Source organism: Esox lucius, chromosome 19 (genome assembly GCF_011004845.1).
Source record: "Esox lucius isolate fEsoLuc1 chromosome 19, fEsoLuc1.pri, whole genome shotgun sequence".
Taxonomy (NCBI): domain Eukaryota; kingdom Metazoa; phylum Chordata; class Actinopteri; order Esociformes; family Esocidae; genus Esox; species Esox lucius.
In genome coordinates, this window is record NC_047587.1 from 18,566,198 (window position 1) to 18,584,250 (window position 18,053).

Consider the following 18,053-nt stretch of genomic DNA (forward strand, 5'->3'; position numbering starts at 1 on the left):
TTCAACAGCAAACCAGGGTGCCTGGGTTTAGTCCGTGTTCAATAGCAGATGAGCACAAACAATTGTGAAATTAAGGTACAGCCTGTGTGGGTGTAGATTGACATGCATTCCCACAGTAATGGGTGTGGTGGTGCGATCATTTAATGCTGAGTATAATACTGTACGGAATACAGACTCAAATATCGACATTCAAATAACGTAGTTATCACAATAAGAATCTTCAGAAAGAATGGCATGAGTTGACCCTCTTTTAATCTTAGTTCTACAGTGAACTACAGTGAAGTAAATTTAAAACGGGTATCAGAATGAAAGTAACAGAATGACACTGTGTGTCTCTGAAGAAATGCATTACTAAAAGGGATAAACACAGAAAAATGTCTTATGTTTCTTCAGTTGTCCAGACAAATTAATCTGCTTTCTGTTTAATAGAAATGGTACTGACTACATTCTAACTGAAATGAAGGGTTTCATGTATTTCATGTATTAAAGTATGACTTACAAACATGACCTTTTGTATTGTAATGGTTTGATACCATAATTACGTTATAACAATGTTATTATTTGTGTATCAATGCGCGTTTGTGGGAATGTGCCATGTATTCTGGATCTCATGATTGGGAAGGCCTGAACCTGGAGTCCAATATTTACTGTAGTTTGAGTACAGTGGATGGAGTCCTAACACTAGGAGAAGTGACGTTAACCGCAAAGACAGATATGAAGCGTGGGAGGCCTGTCGAGACTGTTTTTACAGATTATTTGACCAGGATGCAAAAGAAAACATTGAATGGTACTCCAGCAGAAGGGAGGTTAATAACTACTTTGAATACACATTACTAAAGCGAATTCAGCCACAGTCATTCTGTTACAGATTTGTGTCGTCAATCTGTCCCTGGTCTGGCAATATAATGACACATTTTACTAATATAAAGTCCAACCACATCAGTAAAAAAAATAAAACTGAAACGGGAGAAAATTACTTTCACGTATTCCTACACACTTCACATCAGCGGTCATGGGGATCATTTGACATGGAAATAGAATACATACTTGTTAGAGCAATGCTTTAAACTACAACTTTTCGATCATGTTAGACAATAACAGTTAAGGGACAAAATAGAAAATGTAGAAGACTAGTGGAAGGCAAACAGGTATAGACATTTCCCAAAGCTAACTGACTACATGCAAAGCTGGTGCTACCATGCTTTCAGAGCAAGTCTTATGGCCTAACACACACACACCATGCACTTCAAACAAGATGAATACCTTCCTTCAAAGGATGCTAAAGCAAAAAGGAAAGAAGAAAACCAGTTGAGTTATAAAAGCTGGATGAAAACATGACGTTGACATCGATTTAAAACAGGGTCGGATCATAATGTACAGGATAATACACATAGAAATCGGGACTGGGTCAGTACAAACGTGGGTACCTACACTATCACCCTCACTGCGGAGCTTCCAGAAGGGCTGGATGTGGAACCAGGAGCCTTCATTGCCAGCTGGGTCCAGAGAGACACGCATGGCGTTCTTCTCCAGCAGCGCCGGAAGACGCTTGTTCACTGTCAGATACTTATTGCTCTTTATATGCAGAAGCTGAGGGGCGGAAATGAAATTTACTAGAACACATACAATTTCCCTGGGTCTAATAACAATCATATTTCTTAAGTGCTTTGAAACCTGTAAAAAAAATTATATTAAGATGAAAAACATGATTGACTGTTCAAAACCACAGTTAGAAGTCAGTCTTGAGAAATCACACAGTAAAATCAAAAACAATAAATGTAAATTATTCAAGCTAAATTCACTATGTGCCATTCATCATTTAGGCTGTCAAATTTGCCCAACAGGCCACATCAAACAGAAAGGCAGCACTGTGACCAACCAGAATGGTTCAAGGCACAAAACAAACAGTTCTAGGTTGTGATAAGAAAGGGGAGGAGTGTGTATGTGGTTTTTACCTGGATGACATTACTGTACTCAACCACTTCACCCAGCAGCTTCTTATTCTCTGTCTCGTTCTGTTTCTGTTCTAGTTCTGCAGCATGCTAGGAAATAAAACAAAAACACGATCAAGATTAGTAATTCTGCGTTTCTATTTGCTTAAAATGACTTTATGGGGTAACTGCTAAATAACAGTATTTATATATGTTTCAACATGAAACACTTGGGTGTTAAATCCTTTTTTTGACCAACTGATTCTTAGAAATACTTTTATAATTGCCTTATGAATGATCTGAATACTGGCAGATATTTCAAGTAACCTCAGTCTGTCTTTAGGACAAACATGCCTTGTTTAATTCATCCAGAAAAATTCCTGAAAAATGTTGGTTTACTTTCAGTCACGTTAGTCAGTACATTGTTTGTGCAACTAGGCCTGCCATCCCCTATATAACTCATTATTGCTACAGTACTGTGGCAGATTGTAACAATACCAGACATAACTGACCATAGGTTGAACAATTCAAGGTCAGTTGAGAACCAACTCTCTAATGTAAAAAGACAACCTTGCCAATACACAGAATCAAGTTATTATATTTTTACAATATGATCCTGAAAAACATAGTCTTCAAAATGATTGGCACCCTTTGAATCTATGCTCCTGTTGGCAGAAGTTGGCAGAAGAAGCTCTCACTTTTGGAGGGATCTTAGACCACTCCTCCATGCAGCACAAGTGTTAGGCTAAAATAACCTGGTACATAGTACAATTTATGGTTCTTAACAAGAGCCCCTGAACCAAGCAAAACAGCCCCAATGCATCAATGATTCACCATTATATTTTACTGTGGGTTTCAGCAGTGAAAAGTAAATTGTTTGTATTATCAGACCACAACACATGACCACTGTCGTAGTTACAATATTGCTAGGCAAAGTTCAGGTGCTACAATTTCTGGGTTGAGCTCAGTAAGGGTTTCTTTTGTAAAACCCTTCCAATGAGCATATTGACACAGAGGTGGCAGCTAACAGGTGATTTTCAGACTAAATCATTCCAAGTTTCCACTAGGTTGAGCAGTATCAAAACTGTGCCACATGATTGGTTGAGGGAGTCAAAGAAACATTCTCCTAACCGTTTTTGCGGGCAATATGCACACATAGTATATCCTCTTCTTGATAAATTTGCAACAGTTCCAGACTGACATATTTTGATTACTGGCCAGACTGTGCATTGTGGTATGTGTTGCTAGACAACCACGTCTTCTTTCACCTGACAGCTCTTCAGTTTTAACCACAGTAATCAAAATGCATGCAACCTCATATTTATAACCCAGGGAGACAGGAACAGGTGAACGGCATCAACACAGATCCTAGAGACTGAGAGTCCCAATACTTTTTGAGTTGTTTGTAGGTTTGACGAATTCAGCAAGTTAAACGATTGGATAGCAGTCTGTTTATTTGACTTTCAAAGGATGTGAGGTGTGATGTAAGTGTCAAGACAAAGTGTTGTACAGTTATTTCCAGTCATTGATTGAACTGAATCAGCATTGAGGTTTCAGCAACGAGTGCTGTAGGGTACACTGGTGACAGAGGATAGTAACCAGGCCAATTACGTACAATTTATTGAGAGGCTTTTTAGCAGCAAGCCTGTACACCACATCACCATAGTTGAGAATAGGCAGGACAGTCACGTTTACAAAAGCCTACTTTAAATGGGAGTAATATGTGCCTTGTTGTGGCCCAGGGTGGGTTAGGACTCTGCCTCTGATACAAAAAGAAAATAGAATAAAGTAAATGTAGACATCGTTGCACTGCTCTGGCTGTGTACCACTTGAAAGGACAGCAGAGTGACTGAAGTGACTACTGTACACACCAGTTCAGTAACACTGTAAATGAAAAAACGTTATTTTGCAAAGGCATACACGCTTATGACTGGGAAAGTAGATGAGGAGCCTAGGTCGACTAGATATGGTAACAAAGCAACAGAAAGAAACTGCTGTTTTGGCAATGAAAACAGATCTGTGATGGACAACCTCTGGCTGTGCAGACTTCTGTTCCAATATAACACTAACAAAATGTATTTTGACAAATTAACCTGCAAGCTTACAAAACAGCGCAGTTACTTAACAGGAACAGACTTTTGCAACATCTATATTCACTTTCAAAATGTTTGGCTTACATCTTTGCATTACTTCCTCTTTGAGGTGTTAGGCCATATATCCAAAAAAGCACTTTGGGACAACAATTTGTATTTTATTTTATAAAATACAAACTTCAATCAAAATCCATGACATGCTGCAGGGGCAGGGGCCAGGGATGCGAACATACTGACTGGTCACACCTGTAACTTCTTGAAGAGATCCTCCTGGGTGTTGCTGTTTCCTTGTTTGCCTTGTTTGGCTTTCCAGAACTGCTTCTGAGCAGAGTAGCGGTTCATCGGACAGACCTTGAACAGGCAGTCTACGGAGAGAAAGACAGAATGAAATGAGAGAGAGGAAGAAAGAAAGAACAAGACAGATGAAGAGACAGGAAGGGACAGTGAGAACGATGGGAACACACACATCCAACAAACACTAACTTCAATGCATGATCGTAACAGCCACATAGCAAGCAGCATGTTCAAGGCTAATGGCCGTTTACTCAATGGGAGTCTGTATAGTCAGTCTAAACCTAAACCTCAACCTGTGACCCTGAACAAACGAGACTAATGTAGCGCGAGGCCAAAACGTGCTTCTTTACTGACATAACTTAAGCAAACCGGTTATAATTGTTCATTAACTAAAGTTCTTATTATGGATCGGACACATTTGGTACAAATACTGCAATTAGCCCTGCCACGTATTGGAGACTACACCCATGTTGGGAACAGTTGCAGATCTTACCTGCACATTTCAAACGCATTGATCAGACAGACACACAGGTAGTCCCTCCAGCAGCACACATCCACAAACAATGTTGGTTTAATGTTGTTTCTGTGTTTTCTGTCTTAATAAGCCAGCTGCAGTTGTTGTTGTGGGGTGAGGCCACAGGGAGGTGCTCATCCTTGATGTGGGCTTCTCATTAGACTGTTACATGGAGCAGGACTGAGGACTGAGTTGCAGACCCTCATATTACACCTGAACACCATTGGTTATCAGTGACAACACACAGTACTAATTCTCTGAACTGGTTCAGTACTAAGGACACTGGAAAAGGACACTGGGAAAGGCTCAAATAAAGTATTTTAGGAATATATATATATATATATATATATATATATATATATATATACACATACACACACACACACACACACACACACAGCTCCAGAAAACCACTGCACCTTTTTCTTATTTTGAGTGAGGAACAGAAGGGTTAAAATGAAGAGACCACTGCAAACTGAACGTTTCAGTTCCTCGCTCAAAACTTTCCTTTTCAACTTTTTTGAAAAGGAAAGTTGTCTCTTAATCTTTTCTGGAGCTGTATATATGTGTCTGTGTGTGTGCGCGTGCTTGTGTGCGTGTGTGTGTGTGTGTGTAAAGGGACAAATACTGCAGTATGGACTCAAGAAACCTCGACATGCAGCACTACTGAAGACTGCCCATTACAGCTTTCAGAGTAGCTCATTAGTAAAACAACTACTAGGACTCTGCACTCTTTGACGGAGTAGCTGTTCGTTGCCTTTTCCTACTCACCTCTGAACTTTTTGGGCGGATTGGCCAGGTCTCCGGCATCAGGCTGAACCACACACCTGTCATCGACAAGCCTGGGGAGAAAACAAAAATCTCAATACATCACACACAGATTGTTTCAACTGTTCCTGCGAGAGGGATTTATAGGAAATAAGAACCAAGACACCACACACCTTCCCTAATATTGAGAAAAGTCTACCAGATTTACCCAGAGACAGGGCTATGTGGTAGAGGTAGAATGCAGGCATGTTCTGTATTTTGCTATTATCTGCATGCAGGTCTAGCGCTAGCACAATGCCTTTAAGTCTAAAGGAAGCGTGAAGGAGCTAGACAGTCACATATACCCCCAGGAAACGCATCAAAATGCTTCACTGTCCATACCAGACCACGGTGCAACAACCACAGAATGAACAGAGTAAACAAAACATTTATGAAACATAAAGAACTATACTACACACTAATGAATATCATGTTAATAGAAAATGAGCGAAAGTCAAGAGAGCACATTATTTACGCAGTATTTATTTGTGTATCAGGTGGGAAGGTGTGAGTGTTTGAATGGTGCAGTATTTCTAAAAACAAAGTCTGAGAATTTATGAAAAGTAAACACAGTCTAAAAGCAGAAGTTATGAAATAATATGTATTTCACAACTCTTAAAAGGTGGGTGTGGCAAAACTGAATGTATGTCTGTGTGTATAGTCTAGTTCAGGTTTTGAGCAGTCTGATGGATTGCAAATAAAACCTGTTTCTGGACCTGTTGCTATGGGATCTGTCTCACGGTAACAGCATGTGACTGCGTGAGTGTGGGGTCCTTAATAATGCTATGGAACTTGGTCCAGCAACGCTACCAAATGATGTCCTTGATGGGTGGGAACTTTGCCCCAGTTATGAACTGAGACATCTTAACGACACACTTGGGCCTTATGGTCATGCGCTAACAGTTGTCAGCAACTGCAAAAAAAATAGATAGCCATATGTTATTCTGACAATTAGGAAGTAGATTAAAGTGACTCATTGCCAAATTCCTGAAATATCTCTCAGAGGACTGGGTTTCTGATGATGTCTAAACAGACCAACATACTATAGCATATAAGCAGCACAACAGAGGAAGCATTTCATGTGATATTCTAACTCTCATCGGACATCACTGACTTCAAAGCATTACCATGTACATATAAGCACTAATATCTTCCCTAAGTAATTTCTTTAAGAAGTGGTTATTACCTTGGTTAACCGGCTTACCAGGTCTAACCCCCATACCAGCATTATGACCTGTTAGGCAATTGATAACACTGATGTGCTCAGTGAGTTCAGACTATGGTCGAGTTGAAAAGGTAACAGGAGATTATGTAAATGATGTGGAGGGTCACTGGCTGGTGCGGCCATAGGAAAAGCTCATAGCTTCTGTCTGTAGCTGATAAGCCCAAGCCTACATGTGATGGATGTCCAACCGCCTTGATTCCAAACATGCCTGCCTGGCTTTATAGTTAATGTCAAAATTTGCTAGGCAACTCTGGGCTACAGCATGCCACAGCAAATGTTTGTTTGACATTTTTACAAATACAACGAAATCATCTTTATACAGGGAACTCCACACCACATACCATCCTTGAACCAGCAGCAGGATGCTATTTCAATGTTTTTATTTCGGTCAGATTAATTCTGTTAGTATATGGCAGAGAAGGAATCTCGGTTATTCATGTTTAGCCCTTATACTAAGCCCAAAATTATACACACCTCTTGCTTCTTGGTCTTCACATTTTGCTGTCTTGTGGAGTGAATGTTAATAGAATATAATGATTGCATGTGTACACTTTTGTCAGTCGTTACAGCTGTTACATTTACCCTGTAATTGTCCATGGACTCACTGACTCATTTCTATTAGTCCAAAAGAAAGCATGTCCCCTTCACTAGCTCAGGTGATGTATTGACTAGAATGTAATGAACGTCATTATAACACCTGACTGAAGACAGGTATGCCACCACTCTCTCAGTGTGTCATTCTCAAATGTAGCTATAGCAAAGACAGGGATCCTAGCGGACTGTGGACAGCTCAGCATGTGTAAACTACAACCACCAGTAGTCTTGCATAGCATCACTAACTTCACTTGTCAGCCACGAGAATCCATGTAGGGAGTCAGAGCTAGATATACTGTTATTAATTTCTGCACTACTAGTAACTACATAATTCAGTCATAGTTCAGACATGTAGTACAAAACATCATGTACACAGAATAAGAAGTAGTTTCGCAAGCCAATGTTTACTAGCATTACCACAAGTTCACAACGACTGTTAGTATATACAGTGGGGAGAACAAGTATTTGATACACTGCCGATTTTGCAGGTTTTCCTACTTACAAAGCATGTAGAAGCCTGTAATTCTTTTCATAGGTATACTTCAACTGTGAGAGACGGAATCTAAAACAAAAATTCCAGAAAATCACACTATGATTTTGTTATAATTAATTTGCATTATATTGCATGACATAAGTATTTGATCACCTACCAACCAGTAAGAATTACGGCTCTCACAGGCATGTTCGTTTTTCTTTAAGAAGCCCTACTGTTCTAAACTCCACTCGCCGTGTTTGGAGGAAGAAGAAGGATGAGTACAACCCCAAGAACACCATCCCAACCGTGAAGCTTGGCCAACAACCTCCTTCCCTCAGTAAGAGCATTGAAGATGGGTCGTGGCTGGGTCTTCCAGGATGACAACGACCCAAAACAAATAGCCAGGGCAACTATGGAGTGGCTCCGTAAGAAGCATCTCAAGGTCCTGGAGTGGCCTAGCCAGTCTCCAGACCTGCACCCAATAGAAAATCTTTGGAGGGAACTGAAAGTCCGTATTGCCCAGCAACAGCCCCGAAACCTGAAGGATCTGGAGAAGGTCTGTATGGAGGAGTGGGCCAAAATCCCTGCTGCAGTGTGTGCAAACCTGGTCAAGAACTACAGGAAACAATCTCTGTAATTGCAAACAAAGGTTTCTGTACCAAATATTAAGTTCTGCTTTTCTGAAGTATCAAATACATACACTCACCTAAAGGATTATTAGAAACACCATACTAATGCTGTGTTTGACCCCCTTTCCCCTTCAGAACTGCCTTAATTCTACGTGGCATTGATTCAACAAGGTGCTGAAAGCATTCTTTAGAAATGTTGGCCCATATTGGTAGGATAGCATCTTGCAGTTGATGGAGATTTGTGGGATGCACATCCAGGGCACAAAGCTCCCGTTCCACCACATCCCAAAGATGCTCTATTGGGTTGAGATCTGGTGACAGTGGGAGCCATTTCAGTACAGTGAACTCATTGTCATGTTCAAGAAACCAATTTGAAATGATTCGAGCTTTGTGACATGGTGCATTATCCTGCTGGAAGTAGCCATCAGAGGCTGGGTACATGGTGGTCATAAAGAGATGGACATGGTCAGAAACAATGCTCAGGTAGGCCGTGGCATTTAAACGATGCCCAATTAGTACTAAGGGGCCTAAAGTGTGCCAAGAAAACATCCCCCACACCATTACACCACCACCACCAGCCTGCACAGTGGTAACAAGGCATGATGGATCCATGTTCTCATTCTGTTTATGCCAAATTCTGACTCTACCATCTGAATGTCTCAACAGAAATCGAGACTCATCAGACCAGGCAACATTCTTCCAGTCTTCTGTCCAATTGTCCAATTTTGGTGAGCTTATGGAAATTGTAACCTCTTTTTCCTATTTGTAGTGGAGATGAGTGGTACCCGGTGGGGTCTTCTGCTGTTGTAGCCCATCCACCTCAAGGTTGTGCGTGTTGTGGCTTCACAAATGCTTTGCTGCATACCTCGGTTGTAACGAGTGGTTATTTCAGTCAAAGTTGCTCTTCTATCAGCTTGAATCAGTCGGCCCATTCTCCTCTGACCTCTAGCATCAACAAGGCATTTTCGCCCACAGGACTGCCGCATACTTGATATTTTTCCCTTTTCACACCATACTTTGTAAACCCTAGAAATGGTTGTGCGTGAAAATCCCAGTAACTGAGCAGATTGTGAAATACTCAGACCGGCCCGTCTGGGACCAACAACCATGCCACGCTAAAAAAAAAATCACCTTTCCCATTCGGACATTCAGTTTGGAGTTCAGGAGATTGTCTTGACCAGGACCACACCCCTAAATGCATTGAAGCAAATGCCATGTGATTGGTTGATTAGATAATTGCATTAATGAGAAATTGAACAGGTGTTCCTAATAATCCTTTAGGTGAGTGTATGTCATGCAATAAAATGCTAATAAATTACTTAAAAATCAAATGTGATTTTCTGGATTTTAGTTTTAGATTCCGTCACTCACAGTTGAAGAGTACCTATGATAAAAATTACAGACTTCTAAATGTTTTGTAAGTGGGAAAACCTGCAAAATCATGAGTGTATCAAATACTTCTCCCCACTGTACTTTTTTGCTACATATGGGGCTCTTGTGTATTAAAGGATATGTCATGTTATTTGCTAGGAGAAAATGTCAGGACTGATGATCTAACAGCCTTGCCATTATTTTATCTGGGAAGGGGTTGATAAAATAAATGTATCCTATTTATAATACCTCACTGTAAAACTAAATGTCAGTGTAGAACCCTGCTGAAATGTGTTGTGCACATTTTAGATTTCATGGAACAGTTGGAGCAGGTAAACACAAGGTTGGAGAAAACTCTCAAGATGTTGACTGGACAGAAATGAATTTAGCTGTACATATTGTAGCTGTAAGTATTAATATAAAACATTTAAGAAGAAAAGGGCAATGAATGGTCAACTGGACAAGATGCCTGAGATTCGCAATTACCAACCGTCAACCATAGAAATACCATGTTGCTACAACATGCTATCGACCAACAGACAACGTCAATTTGTTACGTTGTAGTGACAACAAGAAACTTTTCACAACCCAATTTCGGTTGCCAGATAATGTCGTAACAACATTGTGACAACGGAAAATTGTTAGCTGGGAAAGAGTCCAGATCTGAATTACATTCAAAACAAGAGCTGAAAACAGGAGACTGTGGAGGCACCCCTTCAAAAAAGAATTACATCAGTTTCCTGCAAAACAGTGAGCTAAATTACTAGTAAAAAGGCACTGTGAGTGAGACATTGTATCCAACACAGTTCTATGACCTACAACTGACCAATATATACAAATAGCTTATCAGTCACTTGGCAAGTCTGTGGTGTTATCTTGTTTCCACATGCAACTAGCACACACAGAAACAGCTTATTCTTCTCTCCTCTGTAATATGCCATATCCTGATTTCACTTCAGATATAAACAGGTCCATTGATCTAAGATGATTCCAACACTTGGGTCTATTCAGTTGAACTTTCTAAACATTGCAAAAGGCATAGGGGCAATTCCGGAGGTATAAATATTATATTTAGGCTACCAAACATTTTCTCAGAATGGGCAAATCATCTGTAACAATGGAATGATCACCTTAGGAATATAAAATTATTATGCAAAAACAGGTGATGTTAAACAGCACACTGAATAATTATTTATTCATCTATATTATATCTCTTGCTCGTTGACATTACAATGTATGCCATTAAAGCCTCCATCACACCTGAAGTTCATATATTTATAATGGAATGTTGCGCTAGCCTTGAATCATTGCGTTGCAGATGCAGATGTTCTATGAGTGGAGTTCTATGAGTGGAGAGTCGCCCATAGTGGCTTTGCGCCAATTGGTTTAACCCTCTGCCAATAGGCAGTCACTGAAAATTTAAATATGCAAATCACATGTCTCATGGCCATCTGCCCCATGGCTATAAAAGAGGTTCTCATTCTCTGCTCAGTCTCCCGCCATATCTTTCTTCACGAGAAAAGCAGTCAGGGCATGACAGGTCAGGGCATGAACCCTATGGGTGACGCTCCACTCAGTTACGAAAGAAACTATCATTCTACTTCGTGAAGCTTTGCTCCTATTGGTTAAGGGCAAAGTGAGCGAGCCCAAGATGTACTCCATGCCGGTCACCAACCTCACCAACGAGACAAGTGCCCAACAGGACAGCTCAGGCATGGAACACCAACCACGCCAAAGAACCGCTTCCATCCAGCTCAACCAATGGCACATACGTTGCGCACTGACAAACAGCCTCAAACGAATGCACACACGGCACCAACCAATCCGGCACCTCCTCAATCGGTAAAAACTGAATTGGAGCGTCTGAAAAAAAAAATGAAAAAACACACCGAGACCCAGACTCAGCGCACATGAAAACACTGAAACACACACAATGCGAGCGTTCAAACCAAAAAGCCGCACAGGGAAACCGGAGCATCAGACGGAACCATGTCAAAGGCACTGTCCACGCTGCTCAACAGACATTACTCACACTCCAGCCCCAGCCACACTGAGCACAGAGTGAACCAGCGTACCCGCAGCCATGTCACGCAAGCCATGTCACGGCGTCCCCCAATACGCAGCAGTACACATGTCTTCTACACCCACACCGCTGAACAGGACGGCCGAGGCCACCACCCCACACTAGGCGTAGGAGTGCCACATGACGTGTAGGCCAGATCAACCGCCCCACACAACCAGTGAGACAGACGCTGTTTCGACAACGGCTGGCCCACCCCGGGGCCTCTGTGACACACAAAGAGCTGGGGCACGGTCCGCACCCAAGACATGACAGGGAGAATACACTGGAGAGGGGGAAACGCATACAGCAGTACCCAACGGTGGCCTGTCTGCACAGAGGGAAAACCACAGAGGGCAGTGCACGTCCTCCCTGGACGCGAACAGATCCACCTGGGCCTTACTGAAACGTCTCCAGACATCAGCTACAATGTTGGGATGAAGACGCGACACGTCATCCCGGGGAGCTCCCAGAGACAGCAAGTCCGCGCCCACATTGAGCTCCCCGGGAATGTGAAGAGCCCTCAGAAACCTGAGGTGTACCTGTGCCCATTCCCAGATCTGCACCGCCAACAGGTGGAGGGGCTGAGACCTGAACCTGCCCTGCCTGTTTACGTATGCCACCGCCATGCGATTGTCTGACCACACCAACAAGTCCCGGCAAAGTGCAGCAGCACGCGACCTGATGGTGTCCAACTCCAATCAGTTGATGATTTCTCTGCGCTTTGGACATGCGCGCCCTCAGACACTGTGGATAGCTGGAGCCCCAGAAACACCACCAGCTGACTGAGCTGAGGAGCGTTATTTTTCCAGTTCACCGCAAAACCCAGGCGAGGGAGCTGAGTCACCAACCAGCACCGAAAGGTTGTCTAGGTAGGCCAGAACCCTGACACCTCAGCGATCCCAACGCGTCTTTCAAGTTGATGCTGATGCAAAAATCCCTGTGGTGCAAACACTCCAAAAGACATTCCATCCTGAGCATGCGAAAAGACCTCTTCGACACGCATTCGTTCAATTTGGAGAATCGGCCTCATGCCCCCCGTTTTCTTGGGCACTAGGAAGTAAGGGGAGTACAGCCCCTTCTCCCTCTGCTTCCAATGGGACTAAAGACACTGCCTCCTTCTCTAGAAGGTCTGCAATCTCCCCCTGCAAGGCAGCGACCTTCACTGGAGCCACCGTTACTGTTTCCACCACCCCCGAGAACAGGGTGGGCGGGCAGTGAAACTGCAGTGCATAACCCTTCCTCAGTGTCTTGTCTAACCAGCCCGGCAGCGTGCATAGACGACACCACTCTGAGTGAAACAGAGAGAGCGGACGAGCATGCAGCTGGGGAGCTGTGGCCATCCATTGACTGTACGATTCCGCAAACAGCCAACAGCCAACCCGAAAGGGAGAGGAAGACGCATGCGCCACCTGGGCCAAGCCGTCCATCTAGAGGCTCCAGCAGGCGGTGTAGCAGAGTACAACTGGCCTGATAACTTAGTGGGGCAAGTGAAAAATTCCTCCTCGCCCAACAGAACCCTGCCCGGGCTCCCACACGCCAGACACCCCGGCAGCAGCAGTAGGGGGAGCCACAGACTCATGGAGTCGGAGACCACCGCCCCCAGTCAGAGACTGAGGGCAGGAAGACTGCTCATTAAACCTACCCGGGCATGCAACAGCCATCTGCAATGAAGGCTCACTCACTGATAAATAAGGTGCACAGATAGCTTTATTTATCAAAACAGAGGGACTGCACCGACAGGGCGAAAATAAATTCTAATCACAGCACAAACCTTAACCATAACCTTCACCCCAGTTCTGTGATACATAACTTTAACTGTAACGTTAAAAAGCATTTATTACATATTGTAGCGCCCGTGGTAAGGCCATTACTCGTCCACTGAAATCCCTCACTGAGATTGCAGAGGGTAGGACACCCATCTGCAGAGCTGAAAGTCGCTGGTTCGGCTTGGATGACATGTAAATTCATAATATATATGAAGATTTAGTAGCGTTCGTAAAACACATTTTCGTAGTGTGCGTAACACATACGTTTGTCTAGCATTCGTATGATACGTTTAAATAGTGTTCATAACATATGTTACATTTTAGCCAATTTGTAATGTATTATATGTTTTGGTAGCGCATGGTAATGAAACCTAACATAGCGTAACATATCATACGAAATCGGTTGCTAAAGATTTACGTGTAATAGTTTACGTATTCCAATGAGACCAGGTTGATATCAGACAGGCACAATAATCTGATAGTTAACCGATCTATTGCAACAGTCTCATTATACACAAAAGGCTTGTCATAATCACATTCATCCTAGATAAGTATTACTTGACAACAAAGAGCCATTTTACCTATCAGAAAAACGCAGACAAAGCTGGCAATCCTGCTGTAGTTAGTCAGTAGGGTATTTATCATTGGTGCTAAAGGCTCTTGATATGTCAGTACACACTGGCTGGTGGTGAATGTGCATACTTCCAATTCCTCAGCAGCCAAATCAAAGTCCTCTCTAAATGGGAAATAGGGATGCCGAAACACAGCAAAACAGGAAGACTCTGTATAACCACTACTCATGAATGAACAACCCAGATGACCACGGTACCAAACAAAGGTAAAATATTAATAGCCACTTCCAAAGGAAATCTTGCCTGCATACAAAAACAAACAAATATTAAAATGTTCATATTTACACAGAGGTTGTGACATTCTCCATTATGAATGTCACATTGTGCGAAAGTATATGAAATTTATGAAACCACATTTCTTACAAAACGTATGTTATCTTCTGAAAATTCACATTACCTCTAAGAACCAAGAAATGGATGCAAACGTACAAAATAAATGTGTTCAAAGTTATTTATTGGAAAAAAAAATCCTGCTCAGGTTTAACTTGCTGAAGAATTGGCCTCATACATTACGGTAAAACAAGGGACCAAAGGCCAGGACCAGCTTAAGAAAATCCAGAATGTCTGACCACACTAAGATTTTCTGATAGCAAAACACCATAGAAAGGTCAATTTAGTGCTCAGAGCAAGCCTGTCATAGAATAAGGGTGTTAATAACACAAGGTATAAGAATGTCAATAGTTTTTGATGTTTTAAAACTCCAGCATACGGACATGCGTTAACTTGGTGAAGTGTGGCATAAGCTCAGTACACAGTTTAAATCCCCCTGATGGAGAAACCGAATACAACCCTTAATTTTAGCTCCACTGGGTTGTTTCAATACATATGGAGTTGGATGTCAATGGCAATTGACAACTCTGCATTATGTACATTTGTCACTTCCTTGTCGTTGTTTTCACTTCTGTCATATTGGATCAGGAGCGCAGGTCACCTGTGAACTTCAGGTCTCCCCACAGATATTTAATGGGGTTAAACATTGCAAAAGGCAAAGTCCTGGCTTTGGCTGGGCTACTCAAGGACATTCAGAGACTGGTCCTGAAACAACTTCAGCGTTGTCTCGACTTTGCTTCAGGTGGTTGTGGTGCTGAATGAGGAATCCTCAACCCCCTCTAAAATCCTATTCGCTCTAGATCAGGTTCTTCAGGACCTCCCTGTATTTTACTTAATTAATTATCCCCTCAATCCTGAGCATTCTCACAGTTCTAGTTGCTGAGAAGCATCCCCACAGCAAGATAATACCACCACCATACTTTACTGTTATGATGAGATTAGCCTGGTAATGGTAGGTACCATATTTTTGCATGACGTAGCTCTTGGCATTGAGGCCAAATTGTTACATTTTGGTCTCATCAGACCGGACGGATATTTTCCTTGTGCAGAGTCCTTTGGGCAGTATGTCATATGCCTTTTACTCAGTGCATGAGTGGCTTCCATCTAGCCAATCAAGGATTGATTGATGGAGTGAAGAGATTAGATTACTGACATTGTATGAAATTACTTCCCAAGGAAAATCTGATCATTTTACTAAACTTCTGCTCAGCTTCTTACATATGATTATTTATTTAACCCTCCCATAACAAGAACAATTCCTTAATTCGGAAACACTGAACCATGGGTTATTATTTTAAATAATCTTATTTTAAATATCTTTGTATAACTATTATGCAAAAGAAAAAGGTATTGCTGTCTGACATACTACATTTTCTGGGAGCTAGGAACACAAATTCTCCTACACCTACCATAAAACCTGCAAACTGTCATGACTAATAAACTTTGATTTGACTATATCGTAAAGGTAAACAGCAGAAGAAGAGGATGGAACCTAGGCAACCAGCCTGTGGGGAACTCAGTGTGTTTGTAAAGGGAGGTGTAAGCAAATGACATTATTTGAAGTAAGAGGTTGTTAGTACTATGCTCTGTAGGCTGCTATTGCTACTATGTCAATATGGATTTATAAATATAGAAAACTGTCCTGCTGAGGTTGCAAGTGATCAGTGTTTCGCACATTTTCCCAGGTCTTGTGAAAGGACACCTGAAACTTGTGAGGATTTTGTGCAAATTTCTTTGTGTGCTTCAGGGAACGCTGGGGCTGTACCAACTTTAACCCCCAGAGGACTATGCTTGAAATTTTTGTGTTTTACTACTTTTATATTTGGGCTTATAAACAATATGTAATGTAAATCACTGTGTATTTGCCATCAGATTATTCCAAAGTACCTCAGCTAATATAAGCATGCACATTAATGTTCTTATAAGGTAGTGCTTTAGGGGAAAATGCCCAATAAAGTAAGTAATTTCATAAGTAAAATCAGATATTTTATATATATCATTGAATTCTGATCATAAAACACCCATACGGAGTGATACTCCCAATACAAGTGTTCTGTGCAAACACAATGCACATTTGTGGAAGAAAAGGCTTCAAAATTTATTGTGAACAGAAAAATTTAATAATTTGCCCTTTGTCCAACGCGTTTTTGACAAGAAATTTCATTTTAATCAGCCCAAAACCCCATGTGGAACTGTTCTGCCATTACAAAAACACTTTTCAAACCCTTTTTCTTGCATAAAAATGCAATGTATCACAATGAATGTGAACAGAAAAATGAAATTAGTCACCTTTTGTGCAAGCAGTCCAATATGTTTATGACAGCCATAATTATGTCACTATTTATCCTTGAAATCAGACCACAAACAGCCTTGTGGAACTGTTCTGCCATTCCAAAAACACTTTTCAAACCACAATTGAACTTGCAGGTGCCTGACCTGCCACAAGAAGCTGCAAGACCGTAACAAGAACAAGGAGTTCTGTCGGACATTTAACCTATCCACCCTGGGGGGATTTTGCGCAAATCTCCACCAGCCCCTGATGGACCCCCAGACACTGTCCTGGATTTAAACTCTTGGCAACAATGACAGAGCTGTCTTGCAAGGCTGAAAACTGCACCACTCGGAGATCTCATCCATGAAGCTCCAAATGGGCAAATCCAATAACTTTGGAGATGGGGTGAAATCCAGCTGTGCTATAGTTGTGCATACCATGGCACTGTTCTACAGAGTCTGACATATTAGTCAAATGTCTGACATATTAGTAGCTCAAAACATTCGAATTTGCTAAAAAGACAAGTTAATGAGAAATAGCTCACATCAATCTCAAAACAACACCTCAACACAGTAACGGGATTAAATGTGTTGACGCCAAAGACACAGGGTTCTGGCTCATGCACGGAAGGCAACCCGGTTCTAATATGAATGTAATCAACTTCACCCACTGCAAAATAAGCGCACATCAGCAAAGTCCTTCCTCCAGCAATTCGCCACTCAAACAGCTTTTCTAATAATGAGGTCTGCATTTCAAGTTTCACTCATCATCAGACCCTAAACATGTCAGGATTGTGTGAGCACAGTTCAGCGGCATATCTTGACAGGTATTTTGTCAACCTACTATTGTTCAGTACAGCATGCCCATCTTCACTGAAATCAATGGTATACACACTGACAGCTATCAGTGACATCTGTTGTTATTTTTCCACCGCATGAAGAAATCACTACAATGTTCCCACCAGCAATTTTTGAATATTTGTTCGCAGCCTGCGAGTATTCTTCAAAGGTGGGACCTAAACAAGAATGTCCACTCAATGACAATAGCCCTTTCTGAGA

General features: G+C 41.8%; 1 protein-coding gene across 4 annotated transcripts in view; it reads right to left on the minus strand.

The window, feature by feature from the left end:
• Positions 1 to 18,053, minus strand: part of itpr2 (inositol 1,4,5-trisphosphate receptor, type 2) — a 98,429-nt gene that overhangs the window by 77,441 nt on the left and 2,935 nt on the right. For all 4 annotated transcript variants that reach the window (XM_013138896.3, XM_010890307.3, XM_010890304.3 and 1 more), the window contains exons 2-5: positions 5,604 to 5,674; positions 4,271 to 4,389; positions 1,956 to 2,042; positions 1,432 to 1,590 (exon numbers count right to left, since the gene is read on the minus strand). In XM_013138896.3, coding sequence (XP_012994350.2) covers positions 1,432 to 1,590; positions 1,956 to 2,042; positions 4,271 to 4,389; positions 5,604 to 5,674 — 436 coding nt within the window. The remainder of the gene's footprint in view (positions 1 to 1,431; positions 1,591 to 1,955; positions 2,043 to 4,270; positions 4,390 to 5,603; positions 5,675 to 18,053) is intronic.